Genomic DNA, 20,364 nt, shown 5'->3' on the forward strand with positions numbered 1-20,364 from the left:
TTTTTATATACAACATTTAAATCGGAATACTCACAAAACTCTTTGCTCTACACAATACTATACACAGACCACAGATACACAAATTGAAAATAATACGTTAACCTTTATGCTATGTATAAAAAAACCTTGTATCTTAAACATTAGTTTATCATTAAAAATAAGAACACAAATTATTTGAAATATAAATCAGATACGAAGTTTTGGTTCTTTGGCCGAGACGGATCAAAACATCACGATTTTATTAAAATCTTATTATAAAAAAGATTTTTTATCGTAAGATGTGTAGTTATTTATATTTTTGTTGTATGTTTCAAACGCAGAAGTTTCTAGTTTGACAGGCACAGCACATCTCTAATATAATTAATAAAAATGAATAAAATTTTTAAAAAATCTGTAACCAAAACAAAAATTATTTTAAATGGAACTTAACAGGTTTATTTTACATTTACCACTAAATGTAAAATTTATGGATATAATACAGGGTGTCCGGTAGTAAACTTCGAGGATCCTAATCATGAAGGGTAGAAATTAAAACATAAATAACTATTTTTGGAATTCCAATGTTCATTTTCTGATACAAAAATATTTTTTCTTAGAAGAATATTTATTTTCACATAGAAACACAAACAATTCATTTTTTTTAACCTAAAAACATTAGAAATTCGAAAAAAGATATATTTTTTTACCCTGTATAAAAACCTGTATAAAGACACCCTGTATAAAAAAATTATTACAAGTAATAATTATTAGCCTGAAAAACTCATACAAATAAAAAAAAATCTTCTGAGAGAATATAAATGCCACCGACGGGAATTGAACCCGCAGGCTTCTGATTGTCAACTTATTCTCAACCCGCCAAATAATTAAACAAGTATTAGTTTTTTTAATTAAACAATAATTATTGCTTATCAGATTTTTCAATTCCCGTCGGCGACATTTTTTTCTCGTAAGATGTATGGGTGTTTCATGCTAATAACTATTGCTTGTAATAATTTGTTGTCCTTTCTGCTATGCATAAAAACCTTGTCTATAAACATCACTTTATCATTTAAAAAAACTTAAAAAAAAAATTATGTTGTTTTCGTTGAATAATTGAGTAATTCAATAACAATAAAATTTACGATGAAACATGATTTCTCTGCAGATCGTAACCCACGTGGTGCTTACTCCGGCTAAATGATTATAAGTAATCTTTAGTCAAGTGACTTATGCAAGCCGTGTAGTAGTAACGGTAATAATTCGTAATCATTATATGGTACGGTAAGTAATCATTTTATCTTTGACAATATGCGGATGTGCGGAGTGGAAATAATTTTATAAACAACTTGCTGACGTGAACCCGGCGTTGCTCAGGGTTGTAAATGATTTAGAGAAAAGTTTTGAGGTTGTGAATTCTAGGATAAACTTTTCTCTACGATCTGTAAATATAATATGCATGTATTATACATTTAAAACTTTCGGAAGAAATTTTTGGTGAAAACCTTATTAAAATCCGTTGTGTAGTTTAAGAACTAATCGCACAAACAGACAGACGCAGATAGCGACTTTATTTTAAGCTATTTAGAAATTAAGGATAAAATGAGTATTACTGATTTATTAAAATCTTGTAAAAAACGAAATAGCTTGCCGTTTCCTAATAAACTTTTAGTACTTTCATAATATATCGGAATACGTGTTCATGCACCTGCATTTGTCCTGATAATATACAATGAAGAAATGCGATAATTTATAATTTTTATAAACACGTTTTTCGACATCGCAATAACAAATTCATGTTTTACTGATTTATTAGGAAACCTGTCAATTCATTCTTTAAGGTCCTGCAGTCCCGTTTGTAACCGGAATGCGAATAATTTGAGAAGATGTTTAATAAATTAGCAATGTTATATATCAGTAAGTTTTCTTTGTGTATACCTATATTAATAGCTACTACTAGAAATTTATGCCATGGTCAAGAAATTCTAGGCAGGAAAACCGTGCGAATTTCATGGCACCAGAGCTCACAGAGGTGGTTTCAATTTTTTTATGTGAATGCCGCGCACATGAATTCCAACTGATCCCCAATTTCTGGAGCTAGTGATGATATGGCATCCCCAATTGGGTATACTGTGAGACTGAAGGAGGAGGTATGAAAGTACCTGGCTATTCAGATCTGGTCACCAAACACGTTTTAATTCTCCATTTTAAGCAACGTTTTAATTCTGAATGGTGATCTTTCACCATGACAATACTGAGAGTATCTTCCACTCTGTAATGTATCCTAAATATGCTACATATTATTTTTAATGAATTATTTAAAAACAACACATATCAATCAAATAATATTTAACAATTATTTTACAAGCAATAATTATTAGCCCGAAACACTCATCCATATTGAAAAATCTCCTGATAAAAGATACATGATTTTCCTTTCTCATATAAAATAAAGTTGGTTGTTTCAGGTGAAAAAATGTAACAAGCAGTAATTGTTGAATGAAACACTAGTATATATTGAATTATTTCGCTGATAAGAGATAAGCCGCCATAGCTCAGTGGTCAGAGCTGTCGACCGGAAATCGAAAGGACACGGATTCAAGTCCCGTTGGCGTCATGTATCTTTTATCAGGAGATTTTTCAACGTGGATGAGTGTTTCAGGCTAATAATTATTGCTTGTAAAATAATTGTACCCTTTGTGCTATGCATAAAAAAAAATTGTCTTAAACATTAGTTTACCAAAAAAATAATAATCAAGTAATATTTACTTACGCACGCCGGGAATTGATCCTGCTACTTCAGAATTGCTAGTCGAGATCCTTACCCCTCTACTACAAAGGCCGTCAAAGTACTTCAAGTAGTCAAGGTTATTAAAGCTTATTTTGAATTTAGGATACGTATTACAACTAAAGATGACCTGGACAAAGTATTCATACGGATGCATTGCTTGCATACATCGCATTTGAAACTTATCATTCGACTTCAGAAAAAAAATATAGTAAAAATGGTAGAAAAAGTTGTTTTCAATATACCTGCATTACAAAAATAACAGCCTGGAAAAAAATAATACCTAGTTATAGAAACTTTTTCCATAGGTACCTACCTAGTTGTAAAAGGTTTTCGTATAAATACCTACCTAGCTGTGGAAAAATTTCTTATAGGTACCTACCTATAAGACCTAGATGTTGAAATACTTCGAATTACAACTAGGCATTTACCTATTTGTAGCAACATTCGTATAGGTACCTTCTTAGTTGTAAAAATTTTTCGTATAGGTACCTACCTAGTTTTTATTTATTTTTTTCGAATTTTTGGTGATTATATTTTAAAGTGTGGATTCTTGTATCTTTCTCGCTAAACAATAAGCAGGCTTAAATATTGCAAAGGGTTGTTTCTCAATGACGTTTGTCATATATACACCAGTACACAATATTTGAAATATTTGTTTTTTGGGTTCATTCTAATTGCGCGACTAATTATGAAACCCATTCAAATACCGTCATTATTGCCATTTATTATAATAGTGACCTTAGCCATATTCATAAGTGAATTAAAAAAAACAATCCAGTCTTTTTTCATTTAAAAAGGTTCCTAAATAAAGTGAGTTAAAACACAATCAAGTCTTTTTTTCACTAAAAAACGTTCCTAAATATTGGTACAAATGTTGGATCTCATCTTCTTTCAAAGTCATAAATTAAGAACCGTGAAAAAAGCTTCACGTTGTCTCTTTTCAAAATCTAAAACAGTCATTAAGTACCACGATTTTGGATCAACAAATAAAACCTTTTTTAATTTGGTATAATTTGTCAAAAAAGCGCTGAATGTCTTTGTACGTTATTTTGATTTTACTTTTGTCTTATTTGCTCTTCTGTTTTCGAAACAATGCTGAAATTAATTCATAACGTTACGCCATCATTAAATTTATTACATTGACATAAAGGCGTTCCAAAAAATTTACATTGTAAACTTTTTCTGGGTCACTCGCTGTTGTCAGAAAAATTATTAGCATAATGGTATGGTCGGATCAACTTTTTAATAAAAATATCTCAGTTGATATTCGCAATAATAATTGATTAAGTGATAATACCAAGGAAAGTCCGTGGCTGATGTAAATGTCACACGAAAACAAAATTGTTTAAAAAAAATGTGTTCATAAAGTTTGACTTTTTTATAAGATTATTTATAAAAGCTACATCGAACAAATCCACAATCATTGTCTCGTACCTTCTTAGAAGTAGAGATCCTTTAATTTATTGGAGGTTTGCTGTAATCAGGTCAATCTGCACCCTGAAAGCTGGAGATGGATAAAATCCGACTATATTGTATATAGTATTTTGAAAAATGAACTGAATACCAAACCGAATGAGGCAAATACAAGAATTAAGATAAATAAAACAATAATTCCAATAATATAGGTCGCAACTTGAGTGTTACAAAAATAAACGTATGACGCAAAGGTTAATGATATAAGAAGTCGGGAAGACCGAGAAAAACATTGCTAAATCAAAATAATGAAATACTTGAGTCGGATCATCTCGAGGATCAGAATAATAAAGAGTGTATGCCAAGACAGGATGTTATAGAGGTCCACCATCTATACCTACTAAACAGCGCATTGGTTAGTTAGTTAGTTAGTTAGTTAAGACTTAACAATAAAATTTCTATAAAAAATCAGCAAATTGTAAAATATCTGCATATTTTAAAAGTTCTTTTTTTTATTTATTATTTATTTATTTGAGGAACATAAACAGTCTTAGTAATACAATATGCATACGAGAATAACAAAAAAACAGACCAATTATTAATGTTCACAGATAGATATTCAGAAACATAAAACTATACTGTAAACTAGAATATTTAATAAAAATAGAAAAAAAACAGAATAAAGCAGCAAATAAGAAAAATAATAATACGAATGTAAATTCAACAAACGATAAACCTATAATATGCCTACAATAAACAGCAATAAAATAAATGTGATTATAACTATACTTAAATAGACTTGGGTTGGAACGGGAAAGGGGTGGAGAGGGATAAGGAAAAGTTGCCACACAAGTAATATTAAAATATTAGGAAAAATCAATTTAACAGTCGTGAATATGAATTAGAATGTGATACAGTGAAATTCTGTAGTGATAGTAACTAGCAGTGAATATGTCAGCACGAGTGTCTATATTTGCAAATTTATTATTATAGTAGTTACATGTACTTTGCATAAATTCATTTTGATTGGAATTGGTATAGCATCTATCAATGTAGAAAAGAGTATTTTGTCTGCTATATTCTTCTGAACGTTATCTTTGTATTTATAGTGTCTTGTTCTGTTTCATATTTCGTTTTGATTTATTTGTATTATCTTCTTCGGTGATATGTTACATGGATGGGTATAACCGTTAAAATAAGTTAAAGAAAAAGTTGTTCTTGAATATTCATTTAGACTTAAAAAAGTCAAAATGTATCTCTTATATATAAAAATCGGATATGTTTATCTGAGACACTATCTAGGTTACAAACCAATTTTATTAGAAACTTTGTGATCATTTAAAAAGGTAGCTGCGAATAATATGTGACAAATTAGTTGCCAGATGATATTGTTAATTCTGAATTCGAAATAAAGAGGTCCCATTGGTCAAGTGGTTAAGACACCCGTCCCGATAAGACGAGATCTCCTGGGTTCTATTGCTAGTTTTGACCGTTTTATTTTTTTTAAATTTTCTGTCTTGTTCTTATATTGTATTTTAGTATTATCTATATATTATATATTTAGTAGTAGATTTATTAGTATTATCTTCTTCTTCAATTATTAAGACGTTTAAGACTGATATCATCCCTTGCGTATTGGGTATCTCCACCAGTGTCTTGGACGAAATGCTAGGAATAATATGTTGCATAATTTTTGTATGTCACAAAAGAGCGTTTTAGTAATTCTATCCATTTTATCTTTTCAGAAAGTGACGTTCGGACCTGGCGGCGAGATTTTCGAAATGTGGAGGAAACCTGAAGTGGATCTCTATCTGCAAGTTTACCTCTTCAACGTGACCAACTCGGAGGCCTTTGTGGCTGGGAGAGAACCTCTGAAGGTGGAAGAAGTGGGACCATACGTCTACAAGTTAGTATCCGTCTTTTTGTATTTTATTTAAAAAACTAAAAAATAACGGGGGTACTTAAGAAGAGCCTTGAGAATTCCGCTGACTTTACTTTTAATATAATATTTTCTGCGTATATTTTAAGTAGTGAATGATTCAAAGAGAACATCGTTGCAGCTGATAAAAATGACATGATTTATATGACAAAACCCGTGGCTATCGGGTAAAAAGACATTTCTCGAATTTTTACTCACATGAACTTAAGATCGAATGCAAATTTTTTTAGCTTACTGTTTATCAAAAAACACATTGGCTCTAAACACAGAATTGAAAAAAGTGTAAAGATTGTCCTATATTTATTTTTTACGTCATTATCATCAAGGTGGGATTTGGCTTTTTCTACAAATTTTCTCGAATGGCTGCGGTTCCTTTCCATTCAGCTCCATTCCTCCGTCTTTCCAGTATATTTTTTACGTTAACTAGACAACTATTAAAGTTAAATTCACTTTCTAACTAAGCTTATCTTTAACAGAGAGTTACTCGAGCACGGCAACGTGACCTTCAACAGTAATGGAACCCTTAGCAGCATCCCCATACACCCATTGCAATGGCAGGCTGAGATGTCCCACCCCCGCACACAGGAAGATCTGCTAGTGCTGCCCAACATTGCTATGCTGGTGAGTCTTTCATAACTGAACTTTTTTATTGATATTTGTGATGATCTCACTTCAGAAGATAGGTAAAAATTCAGCAATTAGCTGACGTTGGAATTGTCCATCTCACGTCTGATCTCATCAGACACTAGAAATAATGGAGCTAGGATGTATAGTTAATTTAATATTTAAAATAATTATTAATTATTAAAAAATTTTTGGTTTTCTAATGTCCACTAAAATGCCTGTGACGTCACAAGGAGCCATGTGACATCACAAGAATCTTACTTTTTGTATCAACAGGGTAAACTCAGTACTAACCTGAGACGGACTCATAATATATTTGTTATGTTTCCTTTTGTATTACGGTCAGATATATAATTTAAGCAGTGTTAGAAAGAAATAACACCACGCTTTGTATTTTTAAAATAATTTTTCACACATCCAAATAATTATCATTTATTCCAAAAAGTCGTAGTCGTAAAACTTTACATGTTTGCGAAAGATTTTCCAATTTGTGAATTTATTTTTATTTGAAATGAAAAAAGTATAATGACTATAACCTTTACAATACGTCTGTGTAATTAAATATGTTTCTCAGTTTCAAATAAAGTGGTATTTCTTCATTTTACAAGAAAAAACAATAGGTAAGCGACAAAACAATCGTAAACAAAATTCCTCTATTTGTTAAATCCGAATTTTTATATTTGTAATTGTATTTGTCCGTTTGTAATATTATTAAAATCTGCATGAGTCCTTCATCTGCTTTCAAAACCGGTAATTCAATTTGGTGTACACTAAAAAAACAGCGAATCAATTAGATTCACAAATTGATGGTAACAAAACACAACACATTTCATACAATACGAGAATTTAAAACCCGCGTAGATTTGCGGCTTGACCCTAGAACCAGTCGATGCAGTGATGCCAACCAAGCAGGGCGTTTTGGAAGAAATATATTTTTTTATTGATTTTTAAATAACGATTTAGTAATTCTACGTATAGTTAGTTATACGTAATAAAATTAAATATATTTAGAATCGGCGTTTGTTGATTTGAATAAATATTTTTAAAGCCATAATATTTTTTGCTGGTGTTCTCCATTGGCGTCTTCATACTACTGGTTTCCAAGCAAAACATAAACTGAACCCACTTTTTTTGTCTTTATCGGAATGCGGTAATCAAAGCACTTGTGTACACAGCTTCTCGTTTGAATCCTTGAACTGTGCAAATCAAGGCACGTGTGTAAACGGTAGAATTTTAAGAAATATTATGGATCCTCAAAGAACCACGGTAGTCTTCGAATGTTCGGCTGTTGACTTTGAACTGATGTCTTGTGACATTCTCAAGACTCCAGCAAAACTATCGTTATATGCTAGTATAAGAAGAATTTTGGAGTTTGGGGTGAGATTGGTTCAATTCCAAAGGAGTTACATTCTACACTTGTTGTAAAAAGTGAACACGCCAATGGAAAGAAATGTTTTTTTCATAATTGTTCCAGCAAAACTAAGTAGGTGGCGCAGTACCCAATCTGCCATACCGTATCATTCTGTAAATTTGTGGGGATATACATCCCCAGAATGGTTCCAACCAAAGTCTATTATATTTGGTTCCAGCTAAAATGTCCTTATTGTTATGTCGCTATAGACAATGAAAAGATGCACCATTAAAATGTGTTAGAAGCATTGATGTACTATATTCAGATAAGATAAGATTCAAAATATTCGCATATTTCAGAACACCTTCGTAACCTTAACTGGCTCAAGTGCCCTGAAATAATCCAGTACAAATTGTGCTGGATGGTGTTTAAATCCATCAATGAAATGGCCCCACCCTACATCTCTGAACTATGCGTCCCGGAAAACACTGGTCTGAGACAGTCAACTCTTAGATCAGCAACATCAGCAGCTGTAGGCAGACTGATGGAATCTAAGCTTAAGCCAAATACTAAGTTCGGTGATCGCGTTTTCGGAGTATCAGAGCCGAAGGCTTGGAATAAACTCCCTCTGGAACTAAGATACATAACAAGTCCAACAAAATTCAGTTCTAACTAAAACTTACCTTTTTAAGCTGTCATACCCTTAAATTAAATATACCATTCCTGGGAGAATGTCAAGTTATATCCAATTTTTAAATTACTTGTATGTCCTAAATCCTGTATCTAAATTTCGCTAATAAACAATTAGTTAATGTTATTAAGTGTAAATCTCGAGTGACACGTTTCGACGAGATATTAGTACGCAGTAGCGCCTCTAATTGTATTGCTCTGTGGTTAGAAGCATGCCCATGTGCCCGTAGTAATTTATTTTTCATTACTTTTGGGTAAATTTAAAAAAAATCTCGAAATTCTTTCTTGAACGGATAATCAATTTCATTGCTCTGTCTGTAAATAAGAGTTGAAATACAGTTTTTTTTCAAATCTGTACGTATAGATTTTTGGTTCAGCTTCCATAACCTAGATTTCATCTAATTTATTTCCTTACTTACCCTTTGTAAAACATCACCGATATTGAGGGCGTCTTATGTGTAATCATCAAAAAGTAAAAGATCTTCTCAGGGTTTGCTTAACGATTTCAACTTCTTTGGTATGGTCTCACTACGGCAATTAAATGCCAATTAATTTCTGGAATATCGAAAATGTGAAAACAACCTTTTTTTTGTTTAAAACTTTGTGGAGAACTTCACTATTGTACGTATAATCTAAAGTGATATGGTAAAATTGAGGCCTTATTCACAAGGAAGCAAAACACTCTGCAACGAGATTTTTTAGCGTGGGTGCCGTGGTTTTCCATACAAAAGTGCGCTGACGCGTTTGGTACTGTTTTGTTGTTGTGTCTTTGACATTTGCAATTAAAGGATATACAGCATTTACGTTTTTATCGAGGATTTTCAATACGACGAAGAGTTGGAGTGCCAAGGTAATCATATTCCATATCCCTTTCTAACATAGATCAGAGGAAATTTGAATTTTGAGTCATTGCTGTTGGAGTTGAGCTGTATTGTCAGTCTGAACTTAACTTCATTCTCTTTTGTCTAGTCCTTTATTTATAAACGCGGTGTAAATATTACTCGCGCGTAAGGTCGGAATAGTGAAAAACTTGACTATATTGCCACGGCATATGAAGCTGGCCGAGCTTAAGGCTGGTTTATCTATACCAACGCTTAATCGGCGCGTAGGAATCAAATAAGTAAGATGGTAGATCCTTTTGTAGACACAAAACATATCGTTAGGTTAAATTAGGGTGTGTCTTTGCGTTCACTTCGGTCTCGATTCTCGACGAAGTTATTCCACTCGAACAACGATTGATTCGCCCCACTCGTTGTTCGAGTGGAATGACTTTTGACATTTGGCGTATGTAATTATGTACCTTCGACGAGACATAAGAATAAGAATATCGACCAATGTATATACTTTCGACGACGATTGCGAGCGGCCTGGATTGGAGAATCGATACCCTAACTAGCGAAAATTGCACTGCGTTAAAAAAACTCATCTTCGAATGTGGGTAAATCATTTTAAATTTTATACACGTCCCATTAAAGTGGTTTTTTGTTAATGCTTACCTAATTTAATATGTGATGTGTTAGGTAACTACATTCAAATATCTTTTAATGTTTTTAAAATATATGCAAACATTCTATTTTTATTTCGTTTATTTTTATCATAGAATAAGCAAAAAAATCTGGCATTTTAGATTCATTTTTGCACAATATAAACGTTGATTCTTGGAATTGTATCTACCTATACGTGCATAAGGCACTTATATTTTTGAACTACACCATTTCATCAAATTCTTATAAAAAACTCAATTAAAAAAAGAATATGTGTGAAATATCCTCGCTTTTTTCCTATAATATGAAACTAAATTTACAAAATGACACGATTAATAAATCGATTAAAACTGAAAAAAAATAGAAATATATTGAATTGTACTAATATAATAATAAATTGATCATTGAAATCAATATTCTGAACAAAAACATGCTTTGAATCACACATCACAAACCAAACATCAAAATTGTCATATTACTCATATTGTCGGGAAAATTTGCCAGTCTGCCAAAATGAATATTTTGTTAGATTTTTTTTTTGGTAATAATTCGAAATATAAATTGTACAGTCTTTGTACAATGTATAACAAAAACACAGTTTAACGGTTGTGAAGGGATTTTTCACTAGTAAGGCTATATATGTTTAGATCCCTTACCATAGGTAATATTTTTTTTAAATTTGGGATTGTAACTGTTTCATTTTAATTCTCATAACTTTTTATTTATTAAAACAGAAATTATTTTACAGATGTGAGATAACTGTAAAACTAGGAATAATTTACGTTTTACGTCAGTCAAATTGAAGAGCTTAGTTCATTCGGTATTAATGCAATATACACACTAAAATAGTCATAATTTAGCATTTATAACAACGTCATCTCTCATAAAAAATGCGATTGTGTCTAAATCGTTTTTCGTTTTTTATTGAATTAAGTTAAGCCCTAATGTACACTATAAAAAATAGCAGTTATTGTAATTTACTGTCATTGTTGTTTTCTCGCCGATGACGGAAATCATAATTGGTCCTTTGTTTATTTACATTTTTGCTATAATATTTTCAATAAGACATTAACGAGCACGTACAATTTTGTAAAACAATTTTTATGTTCGATTAATTACAACAGCGATCACATTTAATGGCTGTTACTGATTACGAATTCTGCTTCAGATGAACATTAAAGTGAACTGTTAAAATAATTTAAATGAATTGAAATGGATTGGAGTTTTCTGGAATTGGGTGATAGTATATGTAGAAATAAACAGGGAATGGAAGGAGGGAAAGCGGGATGACAACACAACCACAATATAATAAGTACCACCGTGATATCTCGAGGTAATTATCACTACAACTAAACGAATGAGTACTTAAAACGATGTTATGCACTTCCAAACTAGTCAACTTCCTTCCTTTTACTTTTCAACGAGATTATTCATGAAAAAACACAAGAAAAACCATGTATGATCCTGTAAGAAATTTAAACATCCCCAGAGAATGCAAGGCGTAATGAGTAAACTTAAGAAAAGGACGCTTAGATGGTTTGAGCACGTAGATCGAATAAAGGAGTACGAGGAAAATATATGACGCAAACGTGAATGGTATAAGAAGTTGGAAACGTCCGAGGAAGACATGGCACGATCAAGTGAATCAGATACTTGCGTCGGGCCATGTCGAGAATCAGAACAATAGAAGATTATTTATGAGACGATGTACGAATGTAAATAAGGCAAGTAGTTTGTGCCAAGACCGATTTGTTTGGCGGTCCGCCCTATCTGCCTACCCCTGCGGTGAAACGGCGTGATGGTCAGTTAGTTAGTTAGGATACACCAACAACTCCTTCTAAGGTAGTCGTAGTTTTCAAAACAAATGCACTTGAATTTGCACTATTTTCTTACCACTGTTCCAAATTTTAAATGCTTTTCCAGCAAGCTTATGGTTACATAGAGGTAGAAATTCGAACTAAGCATATTCTATTTCAAAACCTTTTTAAACGTTTTTCACTTCTAATACGATTCTCTTTACACCCCATTTCTCCGCCAGTATCGGCGATTGATTAAGTTAGTTAGCCGTTACGATTGATGATGGATGATCCAAATTTGGTAATATTTATAATTTGATTGTGTTGGAGTTACAAACATCAACAAATGTAGTTAATCGCCCATTGTGTGACGATGTAAAATAATTTTAAGAGTTCAAAGTACAGCGCGTTTATTAAAAAAAATAAGTAAACGAAGGTTAGTGGAAATCTTCCACTGATGCGTTGTTGATGAAAAGTTAGATTAAAACGGATCTGTTAGCGGTACTCTAAATTATTTGTTTGTGGGATTTTAAATTGGTACATAGTTATCTATGTCCTAATACAATCCTTATATGTATAAAATGTGTTATAATTTTTTTTTCTTTTTAGAAAAAATCAATCACATATTTTCATAATTTTAGTTTAAATTTCTTTATGTTTTCTTCTAATTTTATTTCTTCTGGTCATTCGCCAAATATCTCCATTGCTCTGTACATCAACGATTTTTGACTCTGGGCTTTTAATTTGAAGGAGAGTCTAATTTAATTTATTTTTCTAGTCTCATGTTTGTGCTGCAGGCTTTTAATTTTTATTGGAAATCCAATTGTAGTATGGCTATTAAACAAATTTTTTACCTCAATTATTTTTTTATCCACAAAGTAATTAAAAGACAAGATATTTAACTCCTTCAACATTTCCATGATTTTAATAATCAAACGTAGGTAGTCATTTCGGTTGTCTGTGACGGTGTGTGAGATGTGAAACATTTCTGTGTAATGAACTCAAATTTACTTTGAAATTTGATTTTTGTGTGAACTCGGACAAGCGATAAGGTAGGTAGGAACCTACCTACCTGTAATCAGAATACACATTATTTTTAATGTGTATTTCTTTTCTTTTAATTATTGACAGATGCTTTAACCAGTTTTTTAATGGTGTTCATTTAACTTTATTTTGAATATAGGTGTCATCATTTTCAAAATTGAAACTAATTGTGTCAAGAAATGATACATTAGCCACCTATAACCACTCGAGTGCTCGCGTCAATAACTGGAATAAGTGATTGGCGTTTTAGTTGGAATTTTCTCGCCCTCATTTAAAAAAAATCACAACAATGAATTTTAATACGGAGACATATAAACTGATTATAGTGCTACATAGCCAATGAATCAACCTATATTTTACCGTTTATCCTTTATTTTTAGAACTTATAAAAAAATCACAAATGCCCGAATTAAAAAACAGCATAATATGCCGAAAATCCCTGGAGTGAATAATAAAATATTTAAACAGAATGATATAATATTCAATTGTCATATTTAAAACTGAAACTGATATGTCAAGAATTCATACTATCCCATACTTTTTCACGAGTCTATGCTAGTCCCTATTTACTACCAGTTCTGATTAATTATTCATGATTTTATTTACACATAGATTGTCACTTTGTAACCGCACAATTTCCCAGTCGCGACCGAATTATCACGTCACTAGTCTAGTCACTCTAGTCACGTTAATTAGAAACGGAAATATTTTCGGAATAATATCAATGGAAGAAAACCATGAGTACAATCTGACCACTGGTAATGCATTTAATCGAGTCATTCTTAATTATACAAATAGTTAAATAGGTACCAATCGGTACCAACGATAGGAAGTAAATTATTAACACTCAGATATATATATATATCTGAGTGTGAATAATTATTGCAAGTCAAAGTAAAATAATTTTTAAAAATACCGCAATTGTGGAATTCGATCATGCGATGACATCAGAAAGTAAAGCTCATAAAAGTAAGACAAGTTATTTTACAAGTAACAAAACATATACCTAAGTAGATATGGGTGGTGGTCAAATCAGTGGGGGTCGTGGTTCAATCGATGGTTGTGAAGGTGAGGAAAAAAATTCCCTCAGGTAGGTACATAAAGTAAATTCCTATGATGGCATCGATATGTAACATCGGTCGATGTATGTTGATATTTTCCATATTATATTTTATATTTTTCCCTACATCTAAAGACATTTCATCACTTCCCTAGGATTAGTGACCTAGTTTTTCATTAAGACTCCTTTGGTTAAAAATTTAATGTCGTTACAATTTTAAGTTTTAAATGAAAAACTCTTAATTTACACAAAAAAACTATTTTTTTATGTAAAGAGATAATATATTCAACAGTAATTAACTTATTTTAATAACAACTATCATAGAAAAATTCTATTGATTCTCGCAAAATATTATTTCGTACAAATTTGGTGTTAACAAATCTCATACGTTCTGCGCACTCAGGCAACTAGTAGATTTCCACGGTTTGTAGGTCTACCGCCCTGGCGCAACTAATATGTTTGGTATGAACCTAAGAAATATGACGGAAGGTCCCATAGGTGCTGATATTCATAACGCACCTATGGGATTTGGGACTCATTTCGGACCCGTTCTTGAGCAGTACGAGTTTTTTAGCACGAGTATCGTTCGGACGGGGGGATTTTGAGCACGGAATTTGAATGGTGTGAAAAGTTTGGTTAAATTATAATACAAAGAGCTTGTCTTATTTCTTACTTTTTATGGGAGTTCCAAGGCACAAAGGTACTTTAGAGAAAATCGCTATTAGGTTAAATACTGATTGAAAATATATGATAATATAGCCTTTTTGTACCTACTTTCCGTGTAGTTAAATAGATCCTACATATCAGCGTATTTATAGCTTATTTCATGTAACGTAGGTACAAGCAAGTGTTTGAAATATTCAGTCTTTATATAATTAACTAATGTCTTTAATATAAATAGATATATTTTATGCACTAAATCAATCTGGACATTATGATGACGTGTTGAGTTCGATAGACCACACAAAAGTGACTTTAAATATATCTGTTAACCATTCAAATGAATATCCTCATTAACCTCGTCTAATCTGAAATACCCAAATGAATAACCTCAAAGGACAATGTATCATTGTTAACAATTATAAGTTCATAACCTCAAAAAGTACAAGTTATCTTCTCCGAACTATTCAAGTTCATACTCTTAGAAATACCATCCGATCTGCGTCAATCGTTTTCGTAACCTCAAAAGCGCAAGTCATTGTGAATGGTTCGCGAGTTCAAACGTTTTTTATCTTCTCAAAGACCATTCATAGTAATAATTACAAGTTCGCGAATGACTGTGGAATATTTCTTAACTTTGGAATACCGGACGCTGATTTCTGTTTATTAACTAATTTATTATATTTATTAACGTGTATAATACCGTAAAGCACGTGCTTTTATGGTAGGTACTTACAGCATCTTATTAGAATATTCCAATTTTAGCAATAATATTATACTGACGTCAATGCAACTAAAATGCATACATTTACAGGGTGATCGTAAAGATTCTTTTTTTTAAATTTATCAAAATTTTAAGTGTGGTCAGTATCTACAGCATTTTGTGAAAATTTAAAAAGGAATTTAGAATTAAAAACCAATTTTCGGTCGGTATATTAAAACATTTTAGTCAGTATTTTAATAAACATTTGGTCAGTATCCTAATTTTAAGCGATACATATATCATCGGCTAAATATTTAATTGTTCTAAAAGTACTTTAACCATCGTTTACTTACTAAAATTGCCCGATTTCATGTAAAGTTGTAAAATTTTGTAGAATTCACAGGAATCGTTTTATAATATCACTTTTCAAAGGTGTGTTGAATTATCACAGTCATGAGTTATAACACCCTTTTTGAATGGTCATAAATTTAATGTCATTCATATTTATTTAACCTAACCTAACCTATAAATTTTGTTTTTATTCTGGCATTTTAGTGCACATAATTATACTACTAAAAACTATTTACAAAAATCCTGTTTTACTAAAATGTACCGACCGTATTTTTGGTAAAATCCCGACCCGAAATTAATACTGGTCAAACGCGAAGAAAACTTACTGATGTAAAATATTGCTAATTTATTAAAATTCTACTAAATTATTAGTATTTCTGTTCAAAACGGGATTGCAGGCCTTAAACGAATGAATTGACAGGTTTCCTGACATATCTACTGTCGGTAAAAGACGAATATGTAATTAGGGGTGACCGGATAAATAATCATAATGATAATTCATCACATCTTTAAAAAGTTATATAAAGTCATGAAAAGTGATGAAACAAAAACTTTAACAGGGTTAAGTAGGTCAAGTTAAATTTTTTTTTTCATCGTTTCTAATGTATTTATATCACTTTTTAAAAGTGTGATGATTTGTCACTGTGTTGAGTTATCATGGAACCGTAATTAGGATATCGGAACACGTGTTTTGTATCTAAAATTGTGGCGTTTCTTTATTATAATTGTCAGGAAAAGCACAGATGCAAGAACCAATATTTTATTAGGAAAATTATTGCAATCAAGTTTTGACAGTATTTTAATAAATCAGTCATTTTCATTTTTCTCTGTGAACGATTATTCCCTTTTTGAAGATTTTTTTTTCTATTTATTATTTCTAGATGCCCTGTATTTACGTGTATTTTCCACCGCCAAGAAACAACGATATTGATAAAATTTTCCACGATTTAGAAAAAATAATAATTGAGTTATTTAGATTTGAGATACCTGTACAGGTAATAACTTAATGACAGGTTAGCCGACTAGTATTTGAAATCTAATAATTTATTACCGATATGTCAATAAATAATTGACTTCACCAACAGAGGTGCTGTATTATCATTCATAATAAGCAAACTAATGTAATTATTTAACATCTTCATACCCTTTTAATTTATTTACAGTATAAATACATAAACTTGTTTTACATCGTATTGACCAGCTTTAGAAATGCTCTTCTTTTGCCTGGAGAGTATTAAAAATGTTAACGTGGCAAAGTTGTTAAAGATTCATTACTATGAGAAACTGCAGTCCATTTAAAAAAACCCAATAATAATAGCCTTCTAAATTAAATACCTGTATATTTTTCAAAATGTTATAGTTAGTTTTATCAGTCAAAATAATTTTTAAAGTTTTTATTTTTCGGCTTGAGACGTTTTTAATTCTTAAGAACGTTATAAACAAAAGTGCAAAAAAAACGTGATAAAAATTTACCGTGATTTAAAATACCTTGATTACAATTGTTTAGTATTGAAACAGTTTTGGATAATATCTAACATTTTTCCTATCATATACCTACTGTCATATCTACTATCCATTTCCTTCCTTAAAAACAGCCTTACCCACACTTGAAAAGATGAAGATTTTTTGTTGCATTGTAAATTGTCGCAAGTACAGCATTCGATTTCGTGTCGTGTAGCAAGAAGGTGCATTCGTAGTGTCCTCGTTGTATTATTCACATGATTTGTGCTCGGTTTGCAAATATCAAAATCATAATCAAAATCAAAATCATGTACCTAAATATTATATTTTGCAAATATGTATGTATTAATGTAACTACGATCTATATTAAAATAATAATAAAAAATATATATATAAAAGATTATCTCGTTTTGGATGAAATTGCACCCCGTGAACAGTGCAACTTCGTCGAGACCACAGACATATGAATATATAGACTAGAAATTAAAGGTGAGGGGTAAAATCAACTGTTGAAGAACGAAGGGGGTAAAGCTGACTGTGATTCGTCAGTAAATCAATCTGAAAGTATATAGGCATCTCGCATTATAATATCACCATTTAGTTCTTAAAAGTAAAATCTGCTTTTGAATGAATAGACATTTTTACATGGGAGCGCAAATTACTCGCCACGTTATGAACAAATTTGCGAAGTCCAAATTCGGCAAAAAAAAATTTCTTCTATTTTCAGAGTCGCATATTTTGTTTACGTATTTAGTTAAGACACTTTTATAAGTGTTCATAATTTACTTCCCAGTAACAACGATGCGCAAACTTGAGAATCGCTACATTCGACCAATGTTGGAGGGTTGTCACAACCGCTTTGTTACTATTAATAATAAAATATTGAAATCTTTAAGAAAATATATAACATTTCACTTTTAAGAAGATAATAGTAAAAAGTAAAACAACTAAAAAAACAAATGAAATTATAAACACACAGTTTTTACCAGCGATTCCTAAGAGTATTTGGAGTTAAAATTTGGACATCATTTTGCCTTCCGATGACACTTTTTCAATTAAAAACAAAAAACATGATTTTCTATCACACATCGCCACTCGGTATAACCTGGCGCATTACGTGATATGCACTCCTTCTCGTTCCAGCAGTACCGTACATACGAAACAAGCGCGTACCTAACACGTGGTACCTAAAGCGCAAAAAGCGAAGGCACATCTCTGATTCTTATGCAAACGGCTTTGTATTTTGCGTCCAGATGTATCTCGATGTGATAGTATGTTTCTTCAACTGATTCATATTATACGATGTGAATAAGCTTAAAATGATGCTTACATATGGAATGTAATACGACAATTGGGTTTATTCTCTTTTTCACATCTATTTTTACAAGTTTTCATAGCACAAGCCACTATTTTGCCGTGTTATTTCATAAAATGCCTCGACCATAGCTCGACGCTAGTTCGAACACGAATGATGACGTCACATTCTCAAGATTCATGGGAAGCCATACGCGAGCCCAGCCGGCTCCAATGGAACCGGTATGAGGAGTGGGGAATAATACGCTTTTAATCACTTAGGGCAGGTCTACTAATATTCATATGTCTATGGTCGAGACCCCTATTGTCGGGATTCTTGGGAATTCAAGGTGGTCTGTTCCTTCATTCCACTTTTCCCGTGATTTTCAAACCGATTGCATGAGCTTTACATTGTCGTTTTATTGTGGATTTGATTTACAGTTCATTTATGTGTAATATAACACGTTACAACAATATTGTCATCGGTTTTAATGTGAATGTGGATCAGGGTTACCAATGCATGTATTGTAAAATATCCACCAGAAATGTTCCCTCAAAATCTCCACAAGTTCATTTACCTCCAAAATGAAACAACATTCTATTGAAATTAGCATTAATTTTTTATTATCATTTTCGAATTTTCTCTTTCGTTCATGCTTTAAAAATAGCCATTTTTTTTAATTTTCTGCTAAAGACTACAAAATATGGTACGATCTCACATTTATTATAAATATTATTTTTCAATATGATTGGATAATTAAGAAACGCCCAGAATCCCTGCGTTTTCCTGTAAAAATCCAATTATTGAAAGTCTCCGAAATTCCCCGCAATTTGGGGAAGTCTCTTTAATTTGGCAACCCTGATGTTGGAGACAATAGATATATTACTCACATAGACTGGTTAATAAGAAGATTAAGTTCCACCATCCAAGGGGTGTGTTTTAATGATGTTAAATTCGTGGTGTTTTATTCGTTTTTAAATGATGATTTATAAATTCTACTTTTAATAAAACTTATATATTCAGAATCAGCGTTTGTTGACCTATGTGAATAAACATTTTTTAGCTATAATATTTTCACTAGGGTTCCTTATTGGTACGTATTGAAAATATATTTTATTTTATCTTTCAACTTGCTGAAGACCCTTGTTTTGAAGGAAGTGAGCCAAATTTCATCAATCTCGGAATAAAACTGTAGATTTGTAAACAAATCAAATCCACCCGCCCGCCCACTGTCCGCCACGTGACACTCCTTTATATAAGAAGAAAAATGCTTTTAATTATATAAAGCGTGTTTTTTCAGTACTCATTCCGCAGGAATATTGAGCACATTAACCAATTGTATGAAAAAGAGACTCTTAAAATAAATATAAATAAATATTAAATATTATTAAAATAAATATAATTTAAAACCAATGGTTACTTTTATCGGGATAAACGTATAGTGAAAATTGACAAATTCTAGATTAGACAAAAAAAAATTTTGCTAGTTCAAGAAATTTGTTTCCATTTTATGTTTCACGAAGATTTCAAAACAGATAGCTATTAGAAAAAATAGTTTTTTTACTTAAGGCGATGCACTACGTCGTGTAATATTTAAAATTGAGCCGCTATCAATAACAACCCTTACGTAGATGGCGATAAGATTTAATTTCCCGCTTAACATGCAAGAAAAAACATGCCCAAAAAGTGCCTTTTATTTTATTTTGTGGATGTTCAGGCACAAATAT

General features: G+C 31.6%; 1 protein-coding gene across 2 annotated transcripts in view; it reads left to right on the forward strand.

Annotated features, from left to right (window-relative positions):
* Positions 1 to 20,364, forward strand: part of LOC149410641 (scavenger receptor class B member 1-like) — a 196,673-nt gene that overhangs the window by 99,586 nt on the left and 76,723 nt on the right. For both annotated transcript variants that reach the window (XM_089648194.1, XM_089648195.1), the window contains exons 4-5: positions 5,926 to 6,086; positions 6,596 to 6,740. In XM_089648194.1, coding sequence (XP_089504320.1) covers positions 5,926 to 6,086; positions 6,596 to 6,740 — 306 coding nt within the window. The remainder of the gene's footprint in view (positions 1 to 5,925; positions 6,087 to 6,595; positions 6,741 to 20,364) is intronic.

The sequence above is a fragment of the Hesperophylax consimilis genome, chromosome 27 (genome assembly GCF_061612785.1).
Source record: "Hesperophylax consimilis isolate HC1 chromosome 27, BYU_Hcon_1.0, whole genome shotgun sequence".
Lineage (NCBI taxonomy): Eukaryota > Metazoa > Arthropoda > Insecta > Trichoptera > Limnephilidae > Hesperophylax > Hesperophylax consimilis.